The following is a 26,865-nucleotide window of genomic DNA, read 5'->3' on the forward strand; positions in this document are numbered from 1 at the left end:
TCAGACTGAAGCTGGGGTTAGCATGAGAGCAGCACCATTTCGTAGCTCCGTCGTGGCCATTCCGCAACCAATCATGGCAGCCGCTCTTTATCGTTATTTTGGGCGGGGTGGGTGGCGGAGCCGAGCTGTTTTGCAGCCATCATTGTGTGGAGTTCAGTTCATCTCACTAGATTTGTATTTGTCATGAGGGGTTGTTCCTAATGTTTCTATTTTAGCGAGGTCAAAAAGAGATCCCATTAGTGGCCTACTGATTTTGCTTGATTCCTTTTCTTTTTTTTTTTACACGATTTTTCGTTATCTGCAAAGACTAAACAGAGTATTGCGACTCTGTGTTTGTTTGTAAATAGAGAATGAACCAAAGAGAACCAATTCTAAAACAGTAAATACTTGGATAACAATCAATCAAATGGAGAGAGAAGCAGGCACGACGTATTATAACGGGGGCAAAGGCCTGCGTTAACTACTCTTCACTATGTGCAAAGAGAGAGTACTCCTAATAGAAATGAGGGGGGGGGCACCATTCAAAGCAGATCAGTGTGCATAAACACGAAAATGTTTTCACTTACCACGTACTTGACATTCGACAGCTTATGATATTTGCTATTAAAAAACCATTGAAATTCACTGAAAAAACCATAGGTTATAGACCATATATAGTTAGGAATTAGCATTTACAAAACCTTGAAAATTCACTGAAAAAACCATAGGTTATAGACCATATATAGTTAGGAATTAGCATTTAAAAAACCTTATTTTACTCACACAAAACCATTGAAATTCCATATATAGTTAGTTGCACTAACTATATATCGCGCACCCGCAATCCACTGCTGATCATGTCACATATTACATCATTCATGACATGGTCAGTGACATCACTGATGACATCACTGATGACATCTCAAATGACATCACTGATGACATCACTGATGACATCTCAAATGACATCACTGATGACATCACTGATGACATCTCAAATGACATCACTGATGACATCACTGATGACATCTCATTTGACATTACTGATCACATCACTGATGACATCATTCATGTGATAATACGATGAACCTCTTCAGACTCTAATATAACCTTAGATACACTCAGTGTAAACAGACACTCATAGACTGTCACTCATCCATGGAGTTACTCAGACACTTAGTCAGTCATGCAAAGAATCAATCACACCTCCATTTCCTCAACTATACAGTTATACACACCTTACTTATTCAAACATATACTAAAACATATTTACTCACTTATACAATCCTGGATACAAGTTCACAATGATCCATACAGCCACTCACACATTCACTGGCTCTTATGCACAGTTATTTATATATGTCAACTCTCACATGTACTGTGTTTTACATATGTACTTACTTTGACATGTAGCACTGAGATATACATTCACTCACCAATACACTCATGCACACAGTCAACCGCCCATACAGCTGTCTCCACATGCACTTTTGAACCCATACATCTAGTCAATCAACTGCTCACACATCTATGCAGAGAGTCATACACCTCCCAGCCACCCACACACACACTCAGTCTCCCATACAAATGCTTGGGCAACCAATCAATAACCCATACAGTTAATCATATAGCTAATGATCAACACATGCAGCAGTTTACAGAACAACAGACATAATGATGCACAAATTAAGACAGTTTAGTCACTAACCCATGCACTCAGTGAGACACATTTAATCAGTCACTCATACAGTCAGCCATGCCCCTACTAAATCCTTCATCAAGACACTTATACATCCACTCATTCTTCAATATGTAAGACATATTTTAACTTTACAGAATTATACAGTCACTGGATGTAGTCATCAGTGATGTCATTTGAGATGTCATCAGTGATGTCATCAGTGATGTCATTTGAGATGTCATCAGTGATGTCATCAGTGATGCCACTGACCATGTCATGAATGATGTAATATGTGACATGATCAGCAGTGGATTGCGGGTGCGCGATATATAGTTAGTGCAACTAACTATATATGGAATTTCAATGGTTTTGTGTGAGTAAAATAAGGTTTTTTAAATGCTAATTCCTAACTATATATGGTCTATAACCTATGGTTTTTTCAGTGAATTTTCAAGGTTTTGTAAATGCTAATTCCTAACTATATATGGTCTATAACCTATGGTTTTTTCAGTGAATATATATATAGATATATATAGATATAGATATAGATCAAGGCTGCTTGGACTGCCGAAACTCGTCCTGACACGTGAAAAGGAAATAAAATAATGCTAGCACAGAAAGTTGGTCCATGCTCGTGAGTTCGCTTCTCAAGCGGTGTTCCTGTTGCGAGGTGTTGCATATATATATATATATATATATATATATATATATATATATATTTCATAGGTACATATATGTGGTGTAAGGAATAGAAAAACTATAATTACGTACCTGTCAATATTTTCGATTCAATATTCTGTTATTGATATTCTGGTTTTGATTTTGAGGGTGCACCCAGTGTGATTGTATGTGAAGAATATGTGGATTTCTTGAGGTACATATTACAGCACACTCAATCATCTTTTCACAATCCAACATTAAATCCTTTCAATTAGATGGGATTTAAAGTAGAAGGATGTACAGTTGTAAAGTAGGCTGACTGACAGCTTTGTGAATGTTAAGCATGGAAGCCTGCCATGTGTACTAGAAATGGGAAATATTTACACACAGAGGAACTGTTTGCAATTAGTAATGATGCAGATAAAAGGCAAGCTTCATGCAGGGGTGGCTCTAGGGTCATGGTGGCCCTGGGCAGGGAGTGTAGGTAGGGGGTCCCAGAAGAGGGGGTCCGGGCGGGGCAGAGCGCGGATGCCAGTGAAGAGGGGGGGGTCAGGGTGTTTGGAAGTGGAACAGAGCCGGAGGTTGCCAAATCCCTGCCAGGGGCCGCCACCCAAATATGTATCCATCCTCAGAGGATAATTATATTAAGGATATATATTGGCGTGGTGGCCCCTGGGGTTTGGTGGCCCTGTGCAGGTGCACAGCTTGCACATGCCTAAGGCCGGCCCTGCTTCATGTTATGAAACAGTTAAGAGGCTGCCATATTTAAATGTACACTAGAAAGTCAAACAACCTCCTTAACAGACCTTTAACTTCGCAGCAAGTAGGTTGTACTTTTCAGGGACTTTACCGGCAACTGTAGACATGGCTGATATGCATTAAAAGAGAAGGTGTCAGCATTTCTTACAAAGAAAACATAGTAACAAATACCAAGAGGGCACCATTGTTAAGCAATTTGCAAAAAGAAATGTAGATCAAGTAGCCATTGTTAGCCCTTATTAGTATTTTAAAGACCACTAGGCAAGGTGATATTTAGATCTTACATTAATATCACAGTTAGAAAATAAAGTGCTAAATCGTGCTTTGAAATCACATTGGGTCAAGCGTATTGGCCAAAGCATGATAAGCTTATAAATTCCACTTAAAATCCTCATTTGTCTTCATGTAGCTATCATTTCACTCCTTCAGGCTCTCTTTTACTTTCTCTATAAACTCCCAATATCTGCCCCTGCTGCCTCCCTCAACCTTTTCCCCGCTATCCCTTCCTGTTTACTGTTATGTATCTTCCATTCTTGTCTCTCCTGCTCTTGCTTTTTCCATTTACTCTCCTTTCTTTCTCTCAATCTTCTCTCCTTTTCTAGAACGTCTCCTCTTTATCTTCTCTTCTATCTTCTTTGTACTTCTCATATATTTTTTATCCCCTCTCTATCCCTCTTCTCCATAGACCATGTATGGCAACTGAGACTTTCTCTTGGCTGTGCATGGTTATTAGCAGCACCTGACACCTTTCTTTAACCCCTTCGGCGCTGAACACAAAGCCAGCTCGTCATCAGCGTTACCTGCGCTGCGCGGATGACGAGCTGGCTTTGTCACAATCAAGCCATTTTTGAAATTCCCGCGCACAGCGGGAAAACGCGGTAGCGCGGTAGGGGTTAACCACTGTGCTTTTCGCTGTTCTCCTGTCCCAAAAGGCAACCAACCTGTGCGACTTCTGGAACTGGAGTACTCCCCTATAATCATGGAACAAAGAAGTTAATGCAATGTGGCCATTATATCCCCACAGTTTGTTGTCAATTTTTGTTTGCTAGGATATCAGGCTGCTTGAATTTGGTGAGTAGTAGGGAAGACGACCCTTTGACGCCCACCACACTTCTTTCACAGTGTGGTAGACTTCAGTGGGTAATCTACTGAACTGGAAAATAAAATGGTTCTGGGAAAAACACCAGAAACTTTCTCTTTTCCAAAATTAAACTCTGTAGTGAGGGAGATGCTTCCCATGAGTCCCAAGTTTGATTTTTGTTTTGCTGTATTGCACAGCATGCTGTGCACACTGATGTTACACAGCAAAACGAAAATGAAAGCAGTTCACGCCAATGGAATCTGCGGGGATCCACAAGTGTCCAACTAATCAACATTCCTACACTTCTCCCGAAAACAGTAGTAACCCACGTGTGTGGCTGAGCTATGACCCGTGAAATGAGAGGCTCCCTAAGACATAAGGAAAGATCAAGATGTTGCCTTCCAAATTTACTAATTCTTGGGATGTGGGTTGCTGTGGTATTTAGGCCAGGACTCCGTCGGCACCCAGAGAAACCTCCCAGGTCCAAACATTTTTTAAAACAAGATACCTATGGAAGTCTGCGGTGGAGTCGTTTGCCTGGATTCTGGTTCTTTTTGTTAACCAGAACTTTGGCTAAATCACAGATTTTCCTCATATTTCTGTAAAGAAAATTTCCAGAATCTGGAGGATTCATAAAATTCCTACCACCCAGCGTTCCCACACTTCTCCCAATAAAAACACTACTACAAATGTTCACCTAATACTTTGCATTTAATACATTAATTACATTGGACCACATATCAGAAATGTATCTGCTATGATCCTAAATTAGATAAAGCAGAATGTCATAGTAGTCAATGAAGTTCCAAAAAGCAGATTCATACTACTTAGATCTTAACCTACATTATACAAAAAACAGAAAATGTTAGTCGATGTTCTGCAGAGATGTCTAGAGAGGTCAATTATAAAACCAAATGCTTTCAGCCTCTAATTCCCTGAATATGGTTTCCACATTATTTGGTTGAAGGAAATGAATCCTAAGTATGTTGTCTCTGGCAGGGTCATCTAGATATTAAACCATTTTTGAAAGATAGTTAGTTAGAGCAGCCCTTTTTGACATAGCAAGCTATATTGGGCCATTTCAGATTCACACTACTGCTAGTTAGGGTATTTGCACCGCTATGCTGACATTAGACTAACTATGTGGCTCTTGCAAGCACAATAATGATGTGTAGAGCTGATACCTAATGTCACCAGGCCATTGCAGGGTAGAGTAATGTCAATCTAAGTTGTATCTCATGTGATTACTCTGCTCCAGCACTCTAAGCTATTGAAAGCACTGTGCCATATTGGAATCTGGAGTTTCGTGATTAGATATTGCTTCTGAATGATTGGTAGGTTTGGGTTTCCTATCAGCTCCTCAGATACAACACTGTGGTGTCCCACCGTGGTCCAGCATATCCGCTCTACTATTCAACATCTACCTAACCTCCTTATACAATCTGGTTAAATCATTCAACGTTACCTGTTACAATTATGTGGATGGCACCCAAATAATTTCTGAAAATGGATGGTCTGAAAGATTTCTTCATTTTAAAATTTGATGACTGCCGTTGTGCCATAAACACATGGATGATGAATAACCCTCTAAAGCTAAATACTGCAAAGAATGAGCTTATGACCAGCGGACAGAGACAAAAATACCAGCAGACCCCGGACCCTGTCACTTGCACTCAGCAGCTCTGTGACGATATTGCCCAATACTTCCATACAAAAATTGTCGAAATTGTTTCGGCCTTAGAGTTGCAAAGGGCGTCAATATCTTTCTCTCCCTCTCAATCCATCCCCTCTTTAGTATCTGCTGGGGCCTCTACTCTGGTGTGTTTGTCTAGTTTTCCCCCTCTCTCCCTTCAGGAACTGGATGTCCTCCTGACTAAGACCAGGTCGGAGTCTCCCCTTGACCCCTGTCCACTTAAACTTCTTAAACAGTGTAAGGAAACTCTCTTGCCCCCACTACTGGAGATTATGAACAGGGCAATGCGGGATGGCATTTTTCACTCTCAGTGGTTAAGCCCCTTCTGAAAAAGCCTACCCTAGACCCGGAGGTTCTTAAAAACTTTCGCCCCATTTCGCTGCTCCCAGCTCCTGCAAAGATGTTGGAAACTCATCTTAACCAGCATCTTGCATCTTTTCTGGAAACTTCTGGTCTTTTGGATCCCCCGCAGCATGGATTTCGGAGGGGCCATAGTACAGAATCGGCCCTTACCATAGTGCTTGATAACATCCGCACCACAGTAGACAAGGGCCTGACTACCCTCCTTATCCTGTTAGATCTCACGGCTGCTTTTGATACCCTGTCTCCCTCGGTGTTAATATCTCGGCTGAGGGAGATAGGGTTCGAGGGGCCAGCACTTAGTTTGTTGGCCTCCTTTCTTGACCAGAGGGAACAGAGAGTCAAGCTGGGGGAGTTCCTATCTCCATCCAAGCCTGTGCAGTGTGGGGTCCCACAGGGGTCGGCATTAAGTCCGACCCTGTTCAACATCTATGTGACCCCACTTGCCGGGCTTATTAGATCGGTTGGGATGGAGGTAGTCTCCTACGCTGATGACACTCAGATCTTGTTGTCTCTCGCCCAGTCTGTCAGCTCCTCTGCCTCCAATTTTAGACACTGTATGAGGCAGTTGCCCAATGGATGATTGACAATTCATTGAGGCTGAATGGCGAGAAGACAGAGATCCTAGTGTTCGGTGGGAAGGATGACACCTGGTCCGCGGAATGGTGGCCCTCATCTCTGGGGGCTTGCCCTGTACCCACGCTCCTGGCTCGAAACCTGGGTGTCATGATTGACCCGGCCCTTGCGATGGGTCAACAAGTGAATAGGACAATCTCCACTTGTTGGGGTATTATCAAGATCCTGCGGAAGATCAAACACTATCTGATTTACCTACAAGCTGAATTCAAGCAATGCAAGCAAATCAGGACACTGCATTCCAGCCTTGCACCACTTATCATACCACCATACCACAAGAAATCTGTAGAAGGCACAGCTTTCTCAGTACAAGCTGCCAAGCTCTGGAATACCCTACCAGCCTGCATTCAAAGCATCGAGGAGCCTATGCACTTCAGAAGGCAGTTGAAAATATGGCTATTTCCAAAAGAATTACACAACCACACATCCCTGAAACCGAACCTTGAGAGACTGGCTGCTCTTGTGTAATGGTATCTGACTTTTGAGCTCTTCTGTCCTCATGTGTTTCCTCCATTTGGGATTCCTTTCTCCGGGTTGTACCTCCTTTCCTGGTTTGCCAACTGCTCCTTCCAGTCACAGGCTGCGGGTGGATATCTGCTCAACTGTCCCTTTCAAACGCAACACAAACTGAAGACAATCGAGTTTCTTATGGTTTATGAAGGTGCTTGTACCATTTTCTGATTCAAATTGCTCATCTGGGTGATAAAGCTATTCATAGTGTCCTGGAATGCAAATGGGCTTTAAGATAAGTTGAAAAGAGCAGCAGTACTCCAATATGCTAGACATCACTCTCCAGATGTACTTCGGTTTCAGGAGACCCTTTTGGGTACCAAATGTGGCATCCTGGAATGTGTGTGAATATGATAGGGTGTTCCACTCCATCGTCACTAAAAGATCTAGAGTTGTGGTAATTGTGTTCCGGAAGTCTTTGCCTTTAATAGATGCATAGGTGAAGATGGACAGTCAGGGCTATTATGCTGCACTCTAATAAGCACATATGCCTCCTTATCCCTGACACACTGCATCCTGGCATGCCTAATGAGTCTTGGCTAAGCTTCCTCATGGCATAACAGTAATCGAGCGAGAATTTAGCTCAAGAATGGCCAAGGAACTGGACACACCTGAAGCTCACTCCACAGGATCACACAGAGGTAGTACTTTTTCAGATGGGCTGACTACTCTGTGTATGTGTAATATTTGGTGCACCTAGATGAGGAAGCCTAATCTTATTACTCACCTCTCCATCGATCATTCTTCAGACCTAACTATTTCTTTGTCCTTGTAAATAATTTATTCTGGATTCTAGGTTTATGCATCCTTTCAAGATGAGTATTAGATAATTCACCTGTTGAATTATTAAGACTAATGGGGGTGTGCAGCTCACAAAGTCCAGAAAGTCAAAATAGATGAAAAAAAGCCACTTCTTTATTAGAAATCGATTAGTTTTAAGAGCATTCCATTTCATTCCTAAGCCAACGTGTTTTGCTCCCATACGGAGAGCTTCCTCAGGGCAAAAAAATCATATAATCAAGTAAGCCAGTAACTAGTCACCACATATTTGTCCTGAAAGTGCCAGGGCTTGTAGTGCCGCAATATACCAAACGCCGTTTTCGGACTGCTCATGAGTTTCCGTACTATCCTGTTAGGTCTTATAAGATATCCACTTCACTCAACAGTCAATTCGAAGTCAACAGTCTGACGGCGGTCAGATCAGTAGTTCCAAAGTTTCCTGGACTCAGGGTGTCTTGCCACACCGAAGAATACACCAGGTTGAGTAGATGGATGAGAAGTGTGTCTCATCAATTTAACATCTGTAGTTATAGCTGTAGTAGTCACTTAATCTGTCGGAGTAGAAAATCAAAAGCAGTCCGCACTGAAAACAGTTGTTCAGAGTCAAGGAAGGCAAAGAGAATCAGTATCTAAAACAGTTTCATAAGACCAGTCCAGGCGGCGACTGCCAATTAAATGAACCACGTGTATTGCATCGTGGTCAATAGATTCAGTAATCTTAAAGTCCGTGAGGTGCGAATAGGCCGGATTCCGATGTCTTAGATCATTCACCTGTTGAATTATACCTGGGCCAGCAGGAGTGGCGCGCCTTAGCTTGTGCAGAGCTGGCTTGGAGAATCCAAAGCAGTCCTGGGGAAAATGCTCAAACCAGTCTTGCTGCCTTGATCTTCTTGTTTTATAATTCTCTTTTCATCCATCGACTCTCTCTTTCTCTCTCTCTCTCCCTCTCCTCTATCAGATCCCTTACTCTCTCGATCACTTTCTCATTCTCTCCTGAAGTTCCTAATCCTTGATGAAACTAATCTCATAGCAGCAGCCCAGGGTTTCAAAACTGAACTCCAATGGCTCCAGTCTACCAGGGAAATGTCAGATGGAATAAAAAGGCCAGTGCAGCCCTGGGCTTGTGGCGACTGAATGCATGGTGGTTGGTTGACAATGAGTTTGCAGAGTACTAGCCGTCAGAGGTACAATCATACTTGTAGCTCAACTTCAGTTCTATCGCCTCTGCACAAAAGCTTTGGGAACCCTTCCAGGCTGTGCTTCATTAAGGGCCAAGTCATATGTCTTTATTAAGGAAGGAAGGATTTCATCTCCTCCAGAGACTGCTTCATGAGAGTTGGAGGTTGACAGAGAGGCCATCCAACAGCTTGCTTAAGACACTGCAAGACTAACATGGATGGCAGCAAAGGTTTATGAGACCGTAGACAAATCTGGTAAGTTTATGTGCTGGCAAGCTAACAGAGAAACTATTTCCAGGATATCATCATAAGTGACTGGTACTTGGAAACAGAGAGGATGCAGCCTCTTGCTTTGAGAGAGACCTCCTCTAAAGTGTTGAGGTAATAGACCTTCTTCTGTAGGGGTCTCCTGTACCTGGGACCTTTCCCCCATGACAAGACTTTTGTTGAACTCTTAGCACAAGGACCAGTGGATGTGGGGGTCGTGTAGAAGCATGCAGGAAACCCCACTATGGCAATGAAGCCTCCTGGCTATCTTGGTGTGATTTGAGGGTTTCGAGAGGTGGGACTATATTGGCATATCTTGGCTAAGAGATATCTCGGATTGGAATTTTGTGAAACCATTCCCTACAGTTCAAGGGGAATATGACGCCACAAACCCCAGTTGAGACACCCATGAAACGTATGAGCCTAGGCTACAGACAATCCCAAAAATAAATCTTTTTGCAGCACAACTGATTACTGAACTACTAGGTAAATGTGGGTCTTTAGAAATGGGGCACAGTTACTCTTCCCACCTCTAAGGGAAACGTGTGGTGAGTGGATTTGCCACATCCTGGTTTTTTTTATAATGTAAACCAGTTTTTCCTCCAGCTAACATTCAATATGCTATTTCTGGCCCAGGATTTGATAGCTGTATACAACAAAGAATGAAGTGTTCAGTGAAAACTGAAAGGGGTCTCCTTTCATGTCCACCTCCCAGAGGAGCACAGGAAGTACATCAGGTTCATGGTGGGGCACGATGTTAGCAATACAGGTTCATACAGTTCTATCACAATGTCACACCTTGTCCTAACATCATGGCCATTGTGGTGATTTTTCTCCATTGGCAGAAGATGTACTTCTATTATTATCTTATAAAATAATAACTTTCTCGTTCTTGCTGAATATAGGAAAGATTTGGAGTCAAGTCCTCACATTGGAGACCCTATTAAAACATGGGTTTTCTATGAATTGATGGGTTTGGGTACCATCAGAAGAAGTCAGTTCAATAGAATTTAGTTTTAAATTCTACCCAGTCAAGGACCTTGCTTCATCCCACTAGTGTTACATCTGTTAAACAAAGAGTCAACTACTTCTTCGTCAACAAAACAGTGTTAATTTGGTGGTTCCAGGGGCCTCTATTACCCCATGTCCTGCATTAGAGGAATACTGCAGGCCAGCCTCGTATTCTATGCCTTTCAGTTGCACCTAGCTGAGCACTGGAGATCAGCTGTAAAAAGAGCAGTCTACACTTGACCCAGCCCAGATATCTTGATCCCAGCATTGGAATAGTGGGATCATCGCTCTATCCTCCTACAGAGGGATCATGTTTGACTACCTATTAAGAAAGATATTCTGTCTATGGAGGAGGTGATTGCTCCACCCCTTCCTTCCACTGCTCACCTTGAGTGTATAGGTACTGAGGATTTGGCCTTTCAGCACCTGGGCCCCCTCAGAGAACATGGACATTTCTGTTGCAGCTTGAAAATCCTATACCAGATCCCAGTATAAGAGCAAATAGATCAATTTCTGGCAGTGAACTTAAGCAAGAAACACCAGCCTTCTACTGTGTTCTGTATATGATGCAGTGTCATTTCTGTGTCACCTGGCGTAAACAGGAGTGCAGGTAGATTCTTACAAGAATTACCTTGCTCTCGCTGTAAACTACTCGATAGGCTTGAAGACATATTTTCCTGGGCAAACAGGCTATAAAAAAGATTCTAATGGACTGGGTGCATCAACTTTCACTGGTGCAACATCCTGCTTCACATGAGCTATTTTGTTCTTGATGGACTGATTCACAAGCATCTTGAGCAGTTGATATCTTGTAAAAAGCATGCTTTTTTTTGCGAAATTGGCTTTTCTAATATCCACATCACCAGCCAGACACATAGGCAAGCCCCAAGCCCTTTGTCCCTCACAGTTGATCACAACTTTCCAGAAAGGTAGGGTAGTTCTAAGGACTAACTCACCTATATGCCAAGCCTATTGTCTGAGATGCATCTGTAGGAAGAAATCGATCTCCGTGTCATCATATCTTCTTTGCTGATGGGACTCTCTGTTACTTGATGACAGCTAAGGTCACCATTGCCAGATGGATAACACCCCTACACTCTGTATGAGCAACCCCTGTTGAAAAATGACCCTCTCTTGAAGTGTCACCCCAAAGTTTCTGCCTTTCTTCTCCTCTTTTTCTGACCTACTTTCTGCTGACCTTAGGGCTCTGATCACTTTACCTCTGCTAACCAGTGCCAACATTAATGTGCTTCTTCCTAAACATAGTTTCATTGACATATTTACAATTGGTATATTTAATTTATCTTTAAGTCCCTAGTAGAGTGCACTACCAGTGTCAAGGGCCTGTAAATTAAATGCTACTAGTGGGTCTGCATGTGTATGCAATGGGGGGGTTTGTCCTTAGCAAACCAGGTATGGACGAATATTCAATGTACAAGAAAGGGAAGGTACCTGGTTGCCTGTTTTACCGCTATTTATTTTTGGCGGAAAAAACAATGACTGACTGGTTCATATGCTTTTACATAATGAATTACATTTCTTTCGTATTAAATTTTAACATGTTAGTTATAGACATTCATGCAGCTCTGATTGTGCCACCCACACAAGTAGCCCTTTAAACTTGTCTCAGGCCTGCCACTGCAGAGCCTGTGTGTGCAGGTTACACTGCCATGTTGATGGGGCATTTAAACCCCATTGACACACCTTAAACTCCCCTTTTATTACATATACAGCACTCCTAATGTAGGCCTGGGTAGCCCATAGAGTAGGGTGCTGTGTAATGAAAAGGTAGCACATGTACTGATATGTTTTACATGTCCTGAAAAACACCTAAATTCGTTTTTCACTACTGTGAGGCCTACTTCTCTTATATGTTAAAATTGGGAATGACCTGACTGAGAAGAAGTAGCTATATCATGTTTAATATCATTGAAATGGTAATGATAAATCCTTTTTGCTGGCACAGTTGGATTTAACATTACTATTGTAGAAATACCACTTTTAGAAAGATTGCCTTTTTCTGCTCTTAAAGCTCTGTATGCCTGTAGCCTGTCTCTAATACACATCTGGGGTGGGTGACAGCTGTTCTTTGTGCATTCCCTGTAGAGAGCCACACACAAAGAAAGGTTAGGTGTGACTGAGTGGCCATTTGCATCTTGATGAGTCATCCTGGATAGGATGAGAGGGAGGAGCTGACACACCCTAATAGGCAATGTCCTGTCCCCACACAGAGGGTTGCATACGCCCCTGTAGTGAGGCTGGAGCAAGGGCTGGGTAGGGAGGCCTCTGTGCACTTCAAAGCCCCTCTTTAAAGTAACCTCCACGTAAAAGGCACAACTGGGTATAAGTACAGAGTTTTGTGACCCCACCAAATCACTTATAGACACGCGAACAACTCTGCCAGGAGGAAGGACTGCTGTGCTGCTACAACGGCTGCCACTCTACTGGATTGCTACTCTGGAAGAACTGATTTTCTGCTCTGCAGTGCTACTCTGCTGCTAGCTACCCTCTGCTCTGCTGAGGAAGGACTGGACCCATCTCACATGAATCCATAGTGACTCCAAGAGGATGCTTGCCCTCTGTTCTAAAGTCTCAGGGACATCAAAGACTTTTTTCTTTTTACCTGCAACAGAACCTGGCTTAGCTAGCTGTAAGGCTTGCCCTGCCAAGTGATGGCAATCCAGTCAAGGCCCCTTGGAAGTGGGTATAAAGTGCTGCAACTGCCAGAATTCATGCATCTCCCTCGATGACGAAGCATTGTGCCCGCTGCGGGAACTGAAGACATCGCTTCGCCATGAGCGCAATTTATCATCTGCTTTCATGACGCATCCCAGACTTTGCGCAGCTCGAAACCGACTCATCGCTTTCAGCTGGAAGCTGGATGACAATGTATCACCCGTTTTGCTGCCCACATCTCAGTTTCATTGAAGACGCAACAAGGTACTCTTCAGAGGGCCACTGCTGGTCCCTGTATCCCGACCTGCGCTCCATCGCAGTTGGCTTGAACTTTTGGATTTATCCTGGTCAAGTGCTACCAGATATCCCCGGTTGGCACTTTAAGCTTTTAAGCACTATATTTCTTTAAAAATTCATAAGTCCGGTTATACTTATTGGAATTTTGCCATTTTGTTCTTGTTTTGTTCATAAACATATAAAAAAAATTCTGGTGTGGGGTCTTTTTGTCATGTTTTTATTTTGTTACTGTTTGAAGTGTTGCACAAATACTTTACACAATGCCAGTTAAGTGAAACCTGCTGGTCTGCTCTGTGCCAAGCCCCAGAGAGTGAGCACAGGTTAATTTATGGTGTGTATCTCACTTACCCTGACTAGGGTTGTAGTTCCTGCTTGGACTGGGTGTATATCTTATTATATATATGTATATCTATTAGTAACCCAATTTCTAAAAACACCCATTTCTACACTCTGTATGGATCCCAACTCCCATATTTTGTTTGGGCATACTCCATCAGGGATAAGGCAGCGTAAGTGGCATTTTCCATGCATGTTCCTCTACACCAGTGTTTCCCAAACTGTGGTCCGCGACACATTCCCAGAGGGTCCGTAGGCAACAGTTTTAAAAGGACAGAAATGTTTCTTGTATAATTAGCAGCTTTCCAGCAACAATAAAAGTGTCAAGAGAATGCCAGTGATTGATGTACCTGCTGGAGAGCGAGGAGAGTGTTGTTCAGTGGCAGCTTTGATTTAACTAATGTAGCACAGAGGGTTAATGTGCCTACTGCAAAGAACGTGTAATATGCATCTTAAAAAGCAGTATTTTATGTGCCTTTGTTCGTGGTTACTGCTTTTGTCACAGAGATTCTTTTGTTACTGTGCATTTCATAAGTGACAATCGTAATCTAGCAGAGGGACCTATAAACTGTCATCAAAGAGCTGCTTGCAAACTGCATGGTACCAGTTAGTAACTTATATTTTGTCCCAGTTATTCATTATGCTGATGCTTCTAAAAAGATATATTTGGGTGGAAATACATTTTTTATGTTAAAGTCAATGCTAGCCACTGTGTTATGTTCTGAATCCTGAGTTTGTGCTTTTCCAGACCAAGCACTCTTTAAACATTTTATATACACACTGATTTACATGTATCATTCAATGCCTCAATATGTGTGTGATGGAAAGTGCTCTGACATCCTACAATGGTATGAGAGATGCTATAAAACAAATGAAATACATGTGACAGAGGGGCTATTACTTCAATATAAAATACTAAGGGCCTGATGCCTGGTGTCTAAAGGCGAGTATATATGCAGGTAAACTGCATGGCGCGCTCTTAGTTGCTCCCGCGCTTCACTGGTTGCAGCGCCCTCATTCGTAGCGCTTGTCTATTTTAAAATACCCGTTTTGGTCTTTTTATTTGCTAAAGTTATTTTTTGCACTTTTCCCCTGTTTTTAAATATCTGGCCACGCACACCCCCACCTCTGTCATCTCACCTGCAACATAATTGTAAACTCACCGCATTTCGCGGGTCCTTTCCACAGTCTCGACGGCGGCCATACTGGGGAGGGGCAGATTTTGCGCGTCCCAGTCCACTCTCTGTGTCTAAAGGCGAGTATATATGCAGGTAAACTGCATGGCGCGCTCTTGGTTGCTCCCGCGCTTCACTGGTTGCAGCGCCCTCATTCGTAGCGCTTGTCTATTTTAAAATACCCGTCTTGGTCTTTTTATTTGCTAAAGTTATTTTTTGCACTTTTCCCCTGTTTTTAAATATCTGGCCACGCACACCCCCACCTCTGTCATCTCACCTGCAACATAATTGTAAACTCACTGCATTTCGCGGGTCCTTTCCACAGTCTCGACGGCGGCCATACTGGGGAGGGGCAGATTTTGCGCGTCCAGTCCGCTCTCTGTGTCTAAAGGCGAGTATATAGGCAGCCATGTCTGCGCGCAGCGGTAACGCGCAGCGGGGACGCCGTACTGAAGCCGGAGTTACGCCAGAGTTCAGCCCGTCTGCGCCCGTCCGCGCTGAGGACGGGCAGCAGGTCGGGCTGGACTCTGTTTCTACTCCTTCCCCTCCTGACAGGATAACTAGGCGATATTCAAGATCTGATTTTCTGTCACTTAGACCTGTATCCCAGCCCTGTCTACATCGTTATTCGCCTGAGGGGATCCTGCACTATTATAGGTGCAGGGCCTGTACGGCCCCTTTTGCTTTTTCCGGCACTGGTTGTGTAACATCTTCTCTTCCGCTTAAACAACCTGATGCTCCCTCTAGATCTGGCTTTCTGATTAATGCCCGTTCGCTTATTAAGCACAACGTCGCCTTTCACGATTTCGTGGATGAGCGACAGCCGGATTGGGTGTTTATCACGGAGACTTGGGCCTCCGATACCTCAGGACATGACCTGATTCTGGCCATTCCTGATGGTTATTCTCTTTATAGACAGGACAGATCCCTTCGCAGAGGAGGTGGCATTGCCATCCTTCTTAAATCCTCTCTTTATTGCTGCACTAAATCTCTATCGACGCCGTCAGATCGATTCGAAGCCCTATATTTTTGTATTACCCTCTCTCCATCAGCCTCTTTCACTGGTATTTTGATTTATAGGCCTCCCGGTCCCAGAGCTAGTTTCCCTTCTGAACTATTGACACTCTTGGAACCTTACTTTGGGAAAACGGCTTTCACTATTTTGGGTGACTTTAATTTTCACTTGGATGAGGTCTACTCAAAGGATACAATATCGCTGGTTGATTCTCTAGGTGCATGTGACCTAGCCCAACTTGTGAGTAGTCCCACCCATAAGGCTGGGCACATACTTGACGGAGTATTTTCCAACGACGTCAGGATTTCTACTGGCCCTCCGTTACCACTGGTTTGGTCTGATCACTGTGCCGTGCCATTAGAACTTTCCCTTCCTGCCCTAGGGATTATTAATGTGGGAACTTCCCCATTTATCCTTAGGAGAAACCTCAGGACGATATCGGATGAGGCCCTTATCCCGCTTGTCTCCACCCCCGAATCTCTATCATCTAAAGACGTAGTGGTGGCAGCTCAACACCTGACGGATTCTATATCTAGGGCAGTGGAACAACTTGCTCCTCCTTCTCTGCGCTATGTCGCACGTCGAAAGCCCACAGCACCTTGGTTTACTGATCAGCTGCGTCTCATGAGGCAGAGATGTAGGAGTAGTGAGAGAAATTGGAGGAAATCTTGGGACGCCAATGATCGGGAGGCTCACAAGTCCGCACTGCGGGAGTATAAACGGAGTGTAGTGATAGTGAAGCAGGACTATTTTTCCAACCTTACCAGCTCACTCTCCTCCTCCAGGGAGCTTTTTAAAATTGCTGACACCTTATGCTCCCTGCAACTCCCAGACCCCGTAGTCAGTTCGCAAGAACTCTGCGACAATATCTCTGACTTCTTCCACAATAAAATTCTTGGCATTCACTTATCCTTGGAAGCTCACTGTCATGACCTGGATCAAAGCTTATGTTCTGCTATTTCTAGTCTTGATTCCTTAGGTACAGTTCCCTCCTGCTTTCTTATGGATTTTCCATCTTTATCCCTGGAAGGACTGAACCTGTTGCTTGACAGGACTAAATCTGCTTCCCCTCTGGACCCCCTACCTCTGAAAAAACTTAAAGAGTGTAGGAATAGCCTTCTTCCTCCTATGCTTGAGGTAATGAACATGGCTATTACTCAGGGTTCCTTCCCTGCTGTGTGGAAGAAGGCGATTGTAAAACCGCTCCTCAAGAAGCCGTCCCTAGATCCGGCCTTATTGAAGAACTTTAGGCCTATCTCCCTCCTCCCTGCCCCTGCCAAGATGCTTGAGGCGCATCTGAATTTTCATCTGTCCTCCTTCCTTGAATCATCCAAATACCTTGACAACACGCAACATGGCTTCAGAAAGCACCACAGCACTGAGTCCGCTCTCACTTGTGTGGTCAATAACATCCGACTTAAAGTGGACTCAGGTCAAACCACGGTCCTGGTTTTGTTGGACCTCACGGCCGCGTTCGACACCCTCTCCCCGGCCATTCTGACATCTCGGCTTAGGGAAGTTGGTGTCAGGGGAACGGCCTTGAGTCTCCTCAACTCTTTTCTGTTGGACAGGGAGCAGAGAGTGATGCTGGGGAACCACCTCTCCCCTGCCAAGTCATTGCAGTGTGGGGTGCCACAAGGGTCGGCTTTAAGTCCGACCCTATTCAACATCTATGTGGCTCCCTTGGCAAGACTAGTAAGATCGCAGGGGATGGAGGTGGTATCCTATGCAGATGACACTCAGATCATGGTGTCACTGGCTCACTCTTCTGTTAGGACATCAGCCGCCTGTTTCAGGGTATGCATGCAGTATGTGGCAGACTGGATGACTATAAATTCCCTGAAACTGAACGGCGAAAAGACGGAGGTGTTGATTTTTGGGAAGGACCAAGATGTTTGGTCAAGTGAGTGGTGGCCATCTTCTCTTGGCATCTGCCCCACCCCCTCCCAATCTGCCAGAAACCTTGGCGTAATTTTCGACACCTCGCTTTCCCTTTCCCTCCAAGTCAACTGGACCGTGGCCACTTGCTGGGGTGTGATTAGGATACTCAATAAAATCCGTGGGTTTCTTTGCCTTCAGGCTCGTAAGCAGGTTGCAGTTGCCTTGGTAGGATCGAGATTGGATTATTGCAATTCCCTTTATACGGAAGTCAATAAAAGCCTTTTGCATCGATTGCAGGTTGTGCAGAACGCTGCAGCTCGTTTTGTCTTGGCCCTTCCTAAAACCTCCTCTGCCACTGCAGCTAGGAAAGAACTCCACTGGCTACCGGTGCAGTACAGAATCTCTTTTAAAATTCTGTGCTTAGCCTACAGAGCTGTGACGGAAGGTTCCTCCAGTGCCATTGGCTCTCTCCTTACGCGCTACGTCCCTACAAGAGGCCTTCGGTCTGCGGGACTCTGTCAATTGGTTGTTCCGCGTTTCAAACTAGCCAGATGGGGAGCCAGAGCGTTTTCCGTGGTTGCCCCTCAGCTTTGGAATTCTATCCCTCTTGATATAAAAACCCTTCCCACAATTGAGCTATTTAAAAAAGCTCTTAAAACCTGTCTCTTTAAGAGGGCCTACCAATGAGAGCATGCTGCTGAGTGTTACTGTAGGGGGCTTAGCTGATATATTTGATTTAGGCGCCTTGACGCCCTTGGGGCTAAGTCTGCGCAAGATAAGATCCTTTTCATTCATTCATTGATGTATGATCTGTTTTTATATGCGCGAACGGGTTCGCGAACCCGTTTGCGCATGCAAAAACCTATTGGGCCATGTACATAGCCAATTTCGCGAGTCGCAATTTGTTTGTGACTCCCTAAATAGGTTTTGCAACTTGCTATTTGGAAGGGGCATTCCCTTCCAAATAGCGAGTCTCAAAACTATGTATAAATGTTTTGCGGTCGCAAAACAGTCACAATTTCCACCCAATTCAAGTAGATTGCAATGCATTCGCATATGTGAAGGGGTACCCAAGGGACCCCTACCCCTTTGCAAATGCATGCAAAATTATTTTTTAAGGTCAGGCAGTGGTCCCAGAGACCTCTGCCTGCCCTTAGAAAATGAAACAAAAACGTTTCATTTTTAAAAAATTTTTTTAATGCATGGTAAACAGGCTGCATTTTTTTTTTAAACTGCGTTATTTAAAAGCAGTCCGAGACATGGTGGCCTGCAGAGCCCAGCAGGCCACCATGCTGGCATTCCCAATGGGCTCGCAAATTGCGAGAGGCTCATTAATTTTAATGAACCTCGTAATTTGCGACCCCATTGGGAATCCCAAACAGTGTTAAACATACTGTTGTACATTTCATTTAGCGACTCGCAATTTGCCACTCACAATGTGTCGCCAATTGCGAGGCGCTAAATGAAATGGTCGTACATCTGGCCCCAAAATCCTTAGTACTTTGAGTATTTGTTTTGTGTGCACATGTGTGTATTTTTTTCGAATTACTATTTTAATGTTTGAAATTTAACTCATACAAATTGCTTGGGGGTCCCCGGCTTCTAGTGGTGACTCAATGGGGGTCCTCAGGAGTCAAAAGTTTGGGAACCACTGCTCTACACCATATGTGCTGGGTGGCTAAGCACCTACCGTACACACACTCATTATTACCCACTTGAGGCTTCTTCCCAAATCAATGCAGATATTAGCCAGAAGTCTCACCTTTTCTAGAACTGCCACAAGCTGCACTTTTTTTATTTTCTCTGTCTGAACTTCTTTGGATTCTACGCACAAACTGAGAATGAGAAAATGGCAAAGACTAGAACATGGTAGTCACGTAAATGAATAGTCTGTTATTCTTTGTCCTATTGTCAGTGGCCTTTTACTGACCCCTCTCCCCCTTAGTAACAAAACACACTCCGAAATGGAGCCACGTATGAAATTAGTTTTGGTCCTGCCACTTGGTGGCATCGATATCCCCCAGTTGATAATGAGAAAGAGCTTACGATCTAAGAACAACAAATTCCCAATAGCTGGAACTTTATCCTTATTGGTGTCAATTTTTGACCCTATTCCTTATGTTCTTTACCTGAGAGATTTACGATAGCAAATCTAATAAAACTCCTCATTGGAGGTTTATTAGATTTTTAAATTATTTTATTGTTTCCTTTGACATGAATGTTATATATGTCCCCATTAGTTTTCATAGATCATCACATTTGTTTTTTTACTATCTTGACTTTTCTCTTGATAATTGATGCAATGCTTATTAACATTTATTTTTGTTGATGTTTTTCATTATGTTCAGCACTCCATTTATTTTGAATATAACTTTTTTTTTACAATGGAATAATTTCTGGCATCATTTTCATTCTACCTATAACTTTTACACCTTTAAGCCATTTGACCTTTTTTGTCTTATTGCTGTAACTAGGTTTTATTTGTTTTATTTAAAACAGCTATTGCCATTAAAGTTCTTTGCTTCTTACTGTACTGTTTGAATTTGGCATATTACACTTGCCATCTACACACAATTTCTTCAAAAGGTTGCTCTGTTTGCAACATATTCACTCCTGTGCACTAGACAGTTTGCCATATCCCAGTAGATCAGTTTCTCACAATATTATGTGTGTATATATTTATGTTTGTGTGCATGTAGTATTTGTATAGCGTGAACGTAGCCAAAAGTCAATGGAGTGCTATGCAGGGTGAAAGGCAAGTATACGATCAACAAGTGACAGGAGAGGTAGATGGGTTCTGGCAGCAAAAGTGTACTCTTACTGCATTGTGATGTTGTGTTCTTTAAAGAGGTGTATTTTCAGTTCTTTCTTAAAGTGGAGTAGCATTGGGGTTTTGTTGATTGATATTGGAATATTGGAATTTTGTTCCAAATTCTGGGTGCATAGTTGGAAAAGGCTGCTGGCTTGTTTCTTTTCTTTTTCACACTTCTTGCACTCCAGTCTGATGTTGTTCTGACTTTTAGTGTACTGAGAGTCGCCAGAGGTGGTGAGTTTATCTGCAAGTTAAGCATGGGTTCTCGTCATCATGGCTTTATAACTTATGCAGATGCTATTGAAGGCAGGGGGAGCAAGGCTAGATGAAATATGCATCAGTGTGTAGCCTGTCCTCTACAGGATTCATTGTAGAGTTGTGAAGTCCTGGGAACAGGGCTTGAATAGCGGTAAATAATAATAATAATAATAATAATAAGCCATTTGTAAAGCGCCTGGCTACACAAAGAACAGTGTGTCCCCGCGCTGGCTGCTGCTTAATTTCAGGAGGCAGATGTTAACAAGCCAGAGAGAGGGAGGGTTTACGTGATAGGGAACAGAAACGTTTTAAGTTTCCCCCGGAATCTTAATTCGGATGGTTCCATTCGAAGATGAAGCGGGAGTTCATTCCACTGTTTAGAGGCCAAGTGCCTAAAGGAACGGCCACCCATCCTGGCCCTGATGATACGGGGAAGTTTAAACAACATCGCACCGGACGATCTTAAGTTCCGAGTGGGGCGATGTGCAATGAGGAGGTTCTTTAGGTAATCAGGGCCCTTGCCCTGGGCGATGCGGTGCGCATAACAAAGAGCTTTAAATTTAATCCGCTCCCTGACTGGGAGCCAGTGGAGCTTGGCCAGAGCGGTCTTCCCAGAAGCTCTGCGCGAAAGCCCGAGCACTAGGCGTGCAGCAGTGTTCTGCACGCACTGAAGTTGGTGAAGGCCTTTCTTACTCAGCCCTATCAGCAGAGCGTTCCCATAGTCAAGGTGCGGAGTCACCAGGGCATGGACAATAGTTTTTCTGGCTCCAGTAGGAAGGAGATCTAATACCTTCCGAAGAACCCTCAATATGCCAAAGCACCTACCAGTCACCTTGCTGACGTGGGCCTTGTAGGAGAGGTCTGAGTCCAGCATTACACCAAGGTTTCTTACCAAATCCACAGGAATGGGAGGACTGCCCAATTCAGTGGGCCACCACATGCGAGACCATGCTGATGCTGCTTTCCCAACCACCAGTAGTTCTGTTTTTTCGCCATTGAGGCGCAGGCAATTGTTGTTCATCCATGCTGCCACTGATGACAAACAGTTCGAAAAGTTAGTGGCGTCTTCTCTGCGGTCGGGCGTAAGCTTAAACATCAGCTGGGTGTCATCAGCATAGCTAACAATGCCCACCCCAAATGCCTCCACTACGTGAGCCAGGGGTTCCATATAGATATTAAACAAGGTAGGGCTCAGGCTTGAGCCCTGGGGGACCCCATGGCTCACTTTCCGGAGGGAAGATTTGAAGGGTGGGCAGTGCATCTGAAAACTTCTATTGGCCAAGAAGGATCGTAGCCAAGCATAGGCGGATCCCGCCACCCCCATCTCAGAAAGACGAGACAGCAGCGTTGTGTGCAGCACGGTGTCAAAAGCTGCACTCAGGTCTAATAAAACCAACGCTGCTGTCTCACCTTCATCCACTATCTGTCTAAGGCACTCAGTGGAATAGAGAACGGCTGACTCTGTTGAGTAACCAGTTCTAAATCCCGATTGTGAGGGATGGAGGAGGGCTTCCTCCTCAAGATATTCCATGAGCTGCCTGTTAACCACCTTTTCTACGATTTTTGAACAGAAGGGAAGAAGGGAGATGGGGCGCAGATTTTGGAGTTGAGAGATATGGATATTGGGTTTCTTTTTTAGAGGAATAACCTGAGCTGTTTTCCACGCGTCGAGTACGTGACATTCTTGGAAAGACAGTGTCACCATGTGGCTAATATGGTCAATTAATGTGCTCTCCATGACTCCTTTGCACCGTGCCGGCGGGCACGCGTCGCAGGGAGAGCCAGATTGTATACTGTTGACAATACATAATAGTTCATGTCTTTCAGGTGTTTTAAAACATGTAAGATGGGATTTCTTTGTGGAACTGTCTCTTACATCCTTATGATTGCATTAGAGATCGACGCTATTTTAAAAGGTGGCATGAATTTTGTCGACCTTGTCTTCAAAGAAATCAGCTGCAGAATCACATATCTCATTAGAGTAAGTATCTTGAGCTTCGAGTCTGGATGGGACCGTAAGTTCTTTGTAAATACTAAAGAGTTCTCTGGTGCGATTATCCGCTAGCTCAATTCTACTCTTAAAATAGATACTTTTCTCTAATTTCACCAGTTTTTGGTATTTTTTTAGTTTCGTTCTATAACGTACTTTGTGTTCTGGAGCATAGTTCTACCTCCAACTCCGTTCCATAGTTTTACATTTGGCTTTAGCCAATTTAAGTTTTTCTGAGAACCAGGGAGCAGTTCTAGATTGCCTTACGGGAGGTTTGAGTGTCCAAGGCGCTACCTCGTCCAAAGCATTGGACATCCAATTCTCGTAACTGCTCCATGCCTCCTGTAAAGTATTACCTAGGGGCAGGGGATGTTCTAATAGGGCGCTTTCAAACAATTCTGGAGTAAATTTCTTCCAATCCCTGCGCTTCTGCAATAAGGGTTTCCTAAATCTAGTTCCTGAGGGCTCACTTTCTACTTCAAACGGGATGATGCTATGATCCGACCAAATCGCTTGGACCGGGGATAAAACCTTAATGCCTTCCCAATTAGCAAAAATAGGGTCCAGGAGGTGGCCCAGTTGGTGCGTGGGGGCTGTGGATAGCAGATTAACCCCCAAGGATTTCATTGCTGCAGCCACGGCTTGTGCCTCTCTACACTCTGTGTCATCAAAGTGAAGGTTTAGATCCCCCAAGATGAGAAACCTTTTGTATCTAATCTTGATTGAGTTATTAGTTCCAAAAGTTGGTCCCCAAACTGTGCATCACCCCCTGGTGGGCGGTATATCAGTAATCCATTAACAACGTTTTTGGGTCCTACTTTTATGGTGAAGAAGCCACTCTCGCTGTTAGGTAGGGTAGCCTTTAGTAGAGTACATTCTAGGTCTGATCTATAAATAAGGGCTAACCCCCCTCCTCGCTGTCTGTCTAGTCTAAGTAGGCTGTAACCAGGGGGGATAGCTTTGAGAGCATCCGGGGATGATGCTTCGTCCAGCCATGTCTCGGTGAGAAACAGAGAATCCGGGTCACTGTTTGTCAGCAGATCGTATATCTCAATTTTGTGTTTCTTCATGGATATACAATTCAATAATAGCATATTTAACTTGGCTTCTTCCCTCACCTCCCTCCTAAAAAGTGGAAAAATCTGGTCGCACGTCTCGCAATAAGGGGGTAGTGACTCGGCCAGTAGAGTGTGGTAGCAGCTGTTTTCCGATCTCTGACATAAAGATAGTAGGTCATGTTTAGTGTAATATAATCGGTCCCTGTACATACCCAACGGGCCAGCCGGCTCTAAAGGACCAGGGGGTCCTGCCCCGCGCCCCGGTCGATCGCGGACGAGCGCAGACGGGCAGGACTCTGGCTTGACTCCGGCGCGCGTACGGCGCGCCCGCTGAGCGCGTCCGCTTCGCGGAGCCATGGCCGTATGTTTTTATAGCGGCGACCCGAGCGCCAGAAGAGGAGAACCCTATCAAAGATGGCCGCCGCTGAATTCTCAGCCCGGGCCCCAGGAGATGACGGCCCTACAATCGGCCAGTCGTTGCGGGGGAAGGCAAGTAATCTGCCGGCACTAAGCTGAGTGCATTAAGGATGTAATTTAAAGGGAGCTGAATCCTTCACCCTAATATCGGTGAGTGATTTGATAGCGCCGCGGTGGTCTACAGCGCGAAGCGCTGATGCCGTGGGGGGGAAAGGACACAGAGGAAAAATCACACAATACGAAGTTAAGATCAGTTAAAATTAATAACCGCCCGGCTCACGCCTCAGGGGTCAATAGCAGCAGTCTCCTGATTAAAGTGCGTCCTCTGTTTTTATAGCGGCGACCCGAGCACCAGAAGAGGAAATAAATCTCTTTTTCAAAGAAACAATTTAACCAGGCTGTCTTGTCTTTTTGGGCAATATGTTTTTTGAAGGTGAGGTTTGTGTCCAGATTGAATCCAAGAGACTTGCCATTTGGTGAAAGTTGTGGTTCCAAACCATCAGAGTTTGTGTCAGTGATCCAGGTTTGCACTGTTTCTTGTTCTTGGCCGAGGGTGTCCAAACTACGGCCTGCGGGCCACATTGGTGCTCAACAAGATTTTATCCGGCCCTCAGCAACTTTAGTGTTAATAGCCTAAAATGTAATTTCTCTGTTTTCCAAGGCCTTATATTCCGGTGATTCTTATCTACAGTTAAGTAATTGATTATTTTGTTAGAGCATTTGCTAATGTTTTACCTTTTTATTTATTATACATTTTTTAGTTTAGGTATGGCATTGTTTCTTTGTATTTGTCACATTTCTCTTTTGTTCTGAATCATATCATGCTGATTACATAAAAGATCCTAGTAGACCTTATTCTTTCATTTAAATTGAACTCATCCATTTATAAAAGTGATTTTTTTCAGCCCACGAATATTTGTAAAATATACGATGTGGCCCAAAGGTGTTCACAAAATGCTTAGCGGTAGTAGCTGCAAAATTATGAATAGGAAACATACATGTCTTTTCTTATGTAGACAATTGCCTGATCAAAAGTCCAACCAAAGCCAAATGTCTAACAGACACACACAGCACAATCGACCTTCTACACCAATTGGGATTCACAATAAATGCAACAAAGTGGCAACTCCAACCTCTCCAGGTTTAACCATACCTGGGTGCGATACTCGATTCAGTCTCAGGGAGAGCTTACCCATTGCACAAAAGGTTCCCAATCTCCAGAACCAACTGGACTTTTTTCAGCCACATCATCACTTACCAGCCAAAACAGTGATGTGCCTTCTAGGAACGATGGCATCATTCATAACTAGAGTGGCACAAGCAAGACTACACATTAGACCTCTCCAAGATTGCTTTGTATTGCAATGGTAGCAAGCGGGGGTAACATGGAGAATCTAGTGTTGGTTTCACCCAAGGTCCATCAGGAACTACAGTGGTGGAATGCCTCAAACATATTTAAGGGAAGAACATTGATATGATCTTGTAATCAAGCCTATACTGCTTTTTCGATAATCCACGGAAGGGTAGATAAGTGATGTCTTTGTAGTTGGCGAGGTCTTCACGGTCTTGTTAAAATATAAATTTGTGATCCATAGAATATTAAATTACTTCCATAATCAAAATCTCAGGTTTACAGCATCTCCTGCCTTAATTCTGGAATGTTAGAAATGCTAGATTTAATATATGGTCATTGGTTAATTATAATTACACATTCCAAATGGACCTGAGGACGAAGGACAGATTTCTATTGGTTATTGAACTATTGGATATATTCTTGACAATTCACTGTAAAATAAATCCTTGATTTATTTGTTTACTTTAAATTGCTTTTCAGGGAACATATACCTTCACAGATGGTCTTGAATACAAAGAGAAGAAATGGCTTTACTGCGATGGATATGACAGAAGATTTTATACTGAAATATGTAATGGACTGAAACCAGCAGGTACATTAACTTCTTACTAAAATTAATACAAAAATAAGTGTGTATATAAACTTGAGTGCATTCTGGACTACTTGAAAACCAAAATAAACAGATTTTTATTTTGGTGGTTAAAGTTTTTTAACTTTGCTTACTGCTGCTTTGTGAATAATTTCAAATTAAGTGTTCAAGGCTGAAAAAGGCAGTAAACCTTTCCCTGACAAAGAAAGATTTTGCAAGAACATTATTTGCTTTCAAAATTCTTTTTCAAAAATGTTTTGTTGCTGGACCCTTTGCTAGGAGACAAAGAAGTTTAAAGCCCACAAAATTCACAAAGTTGCAAAGCCGTATTTTTTAGGTAATAGCGGGAGAGCAATGCACTGTTACATCCTTTTTACCATGGTGCCAGAAACATCTTTTACATGTTTGCGCA

At 43.6% G+C, this 26,865-nt stretch overlaps 1 protein-coding gene across 4 annotated transcripts in view; it reads left to right on the plus strand.

Moving 5' to 3' along the window:
* Positions 1–26,865, plus strand: part of MORN5 (MORN repeat containing 5) — a 132,596-nt gene that overhangs the window by 65,947 nt on the left and 39,784 nt on the right. For all 4 annotated transcript variants that reach the window (XM_078640837.1, XM_078640839.1, XM_078640838.1 and 1 more), the window contains one exon: positions 26,345–26,456. In XM_078640837.1, the coding sequence (XP_078496963.1) occupies positions 26,345–26,456 (112 nt within the window). The remainder of the gene's footprint in view (positions 1–26,344; positions 26,457–26,865) is intronic.

This window comes from Lissotriton helveticus, chromosome 5_1, assembly GCF_964261635.1.
Source record: "Lissotriton helveticus chromosome 5_1, aLisHel1.1, whole genome shotgun sequence".
In the NCBI taxonomy this organism is placed as follows: domain Eukaryota; kingdom Metazoa; phylum Chordata; class Amphibia; order Caudata; family Salamandridae; genus Lissotriton; species Lissotriton helveticus.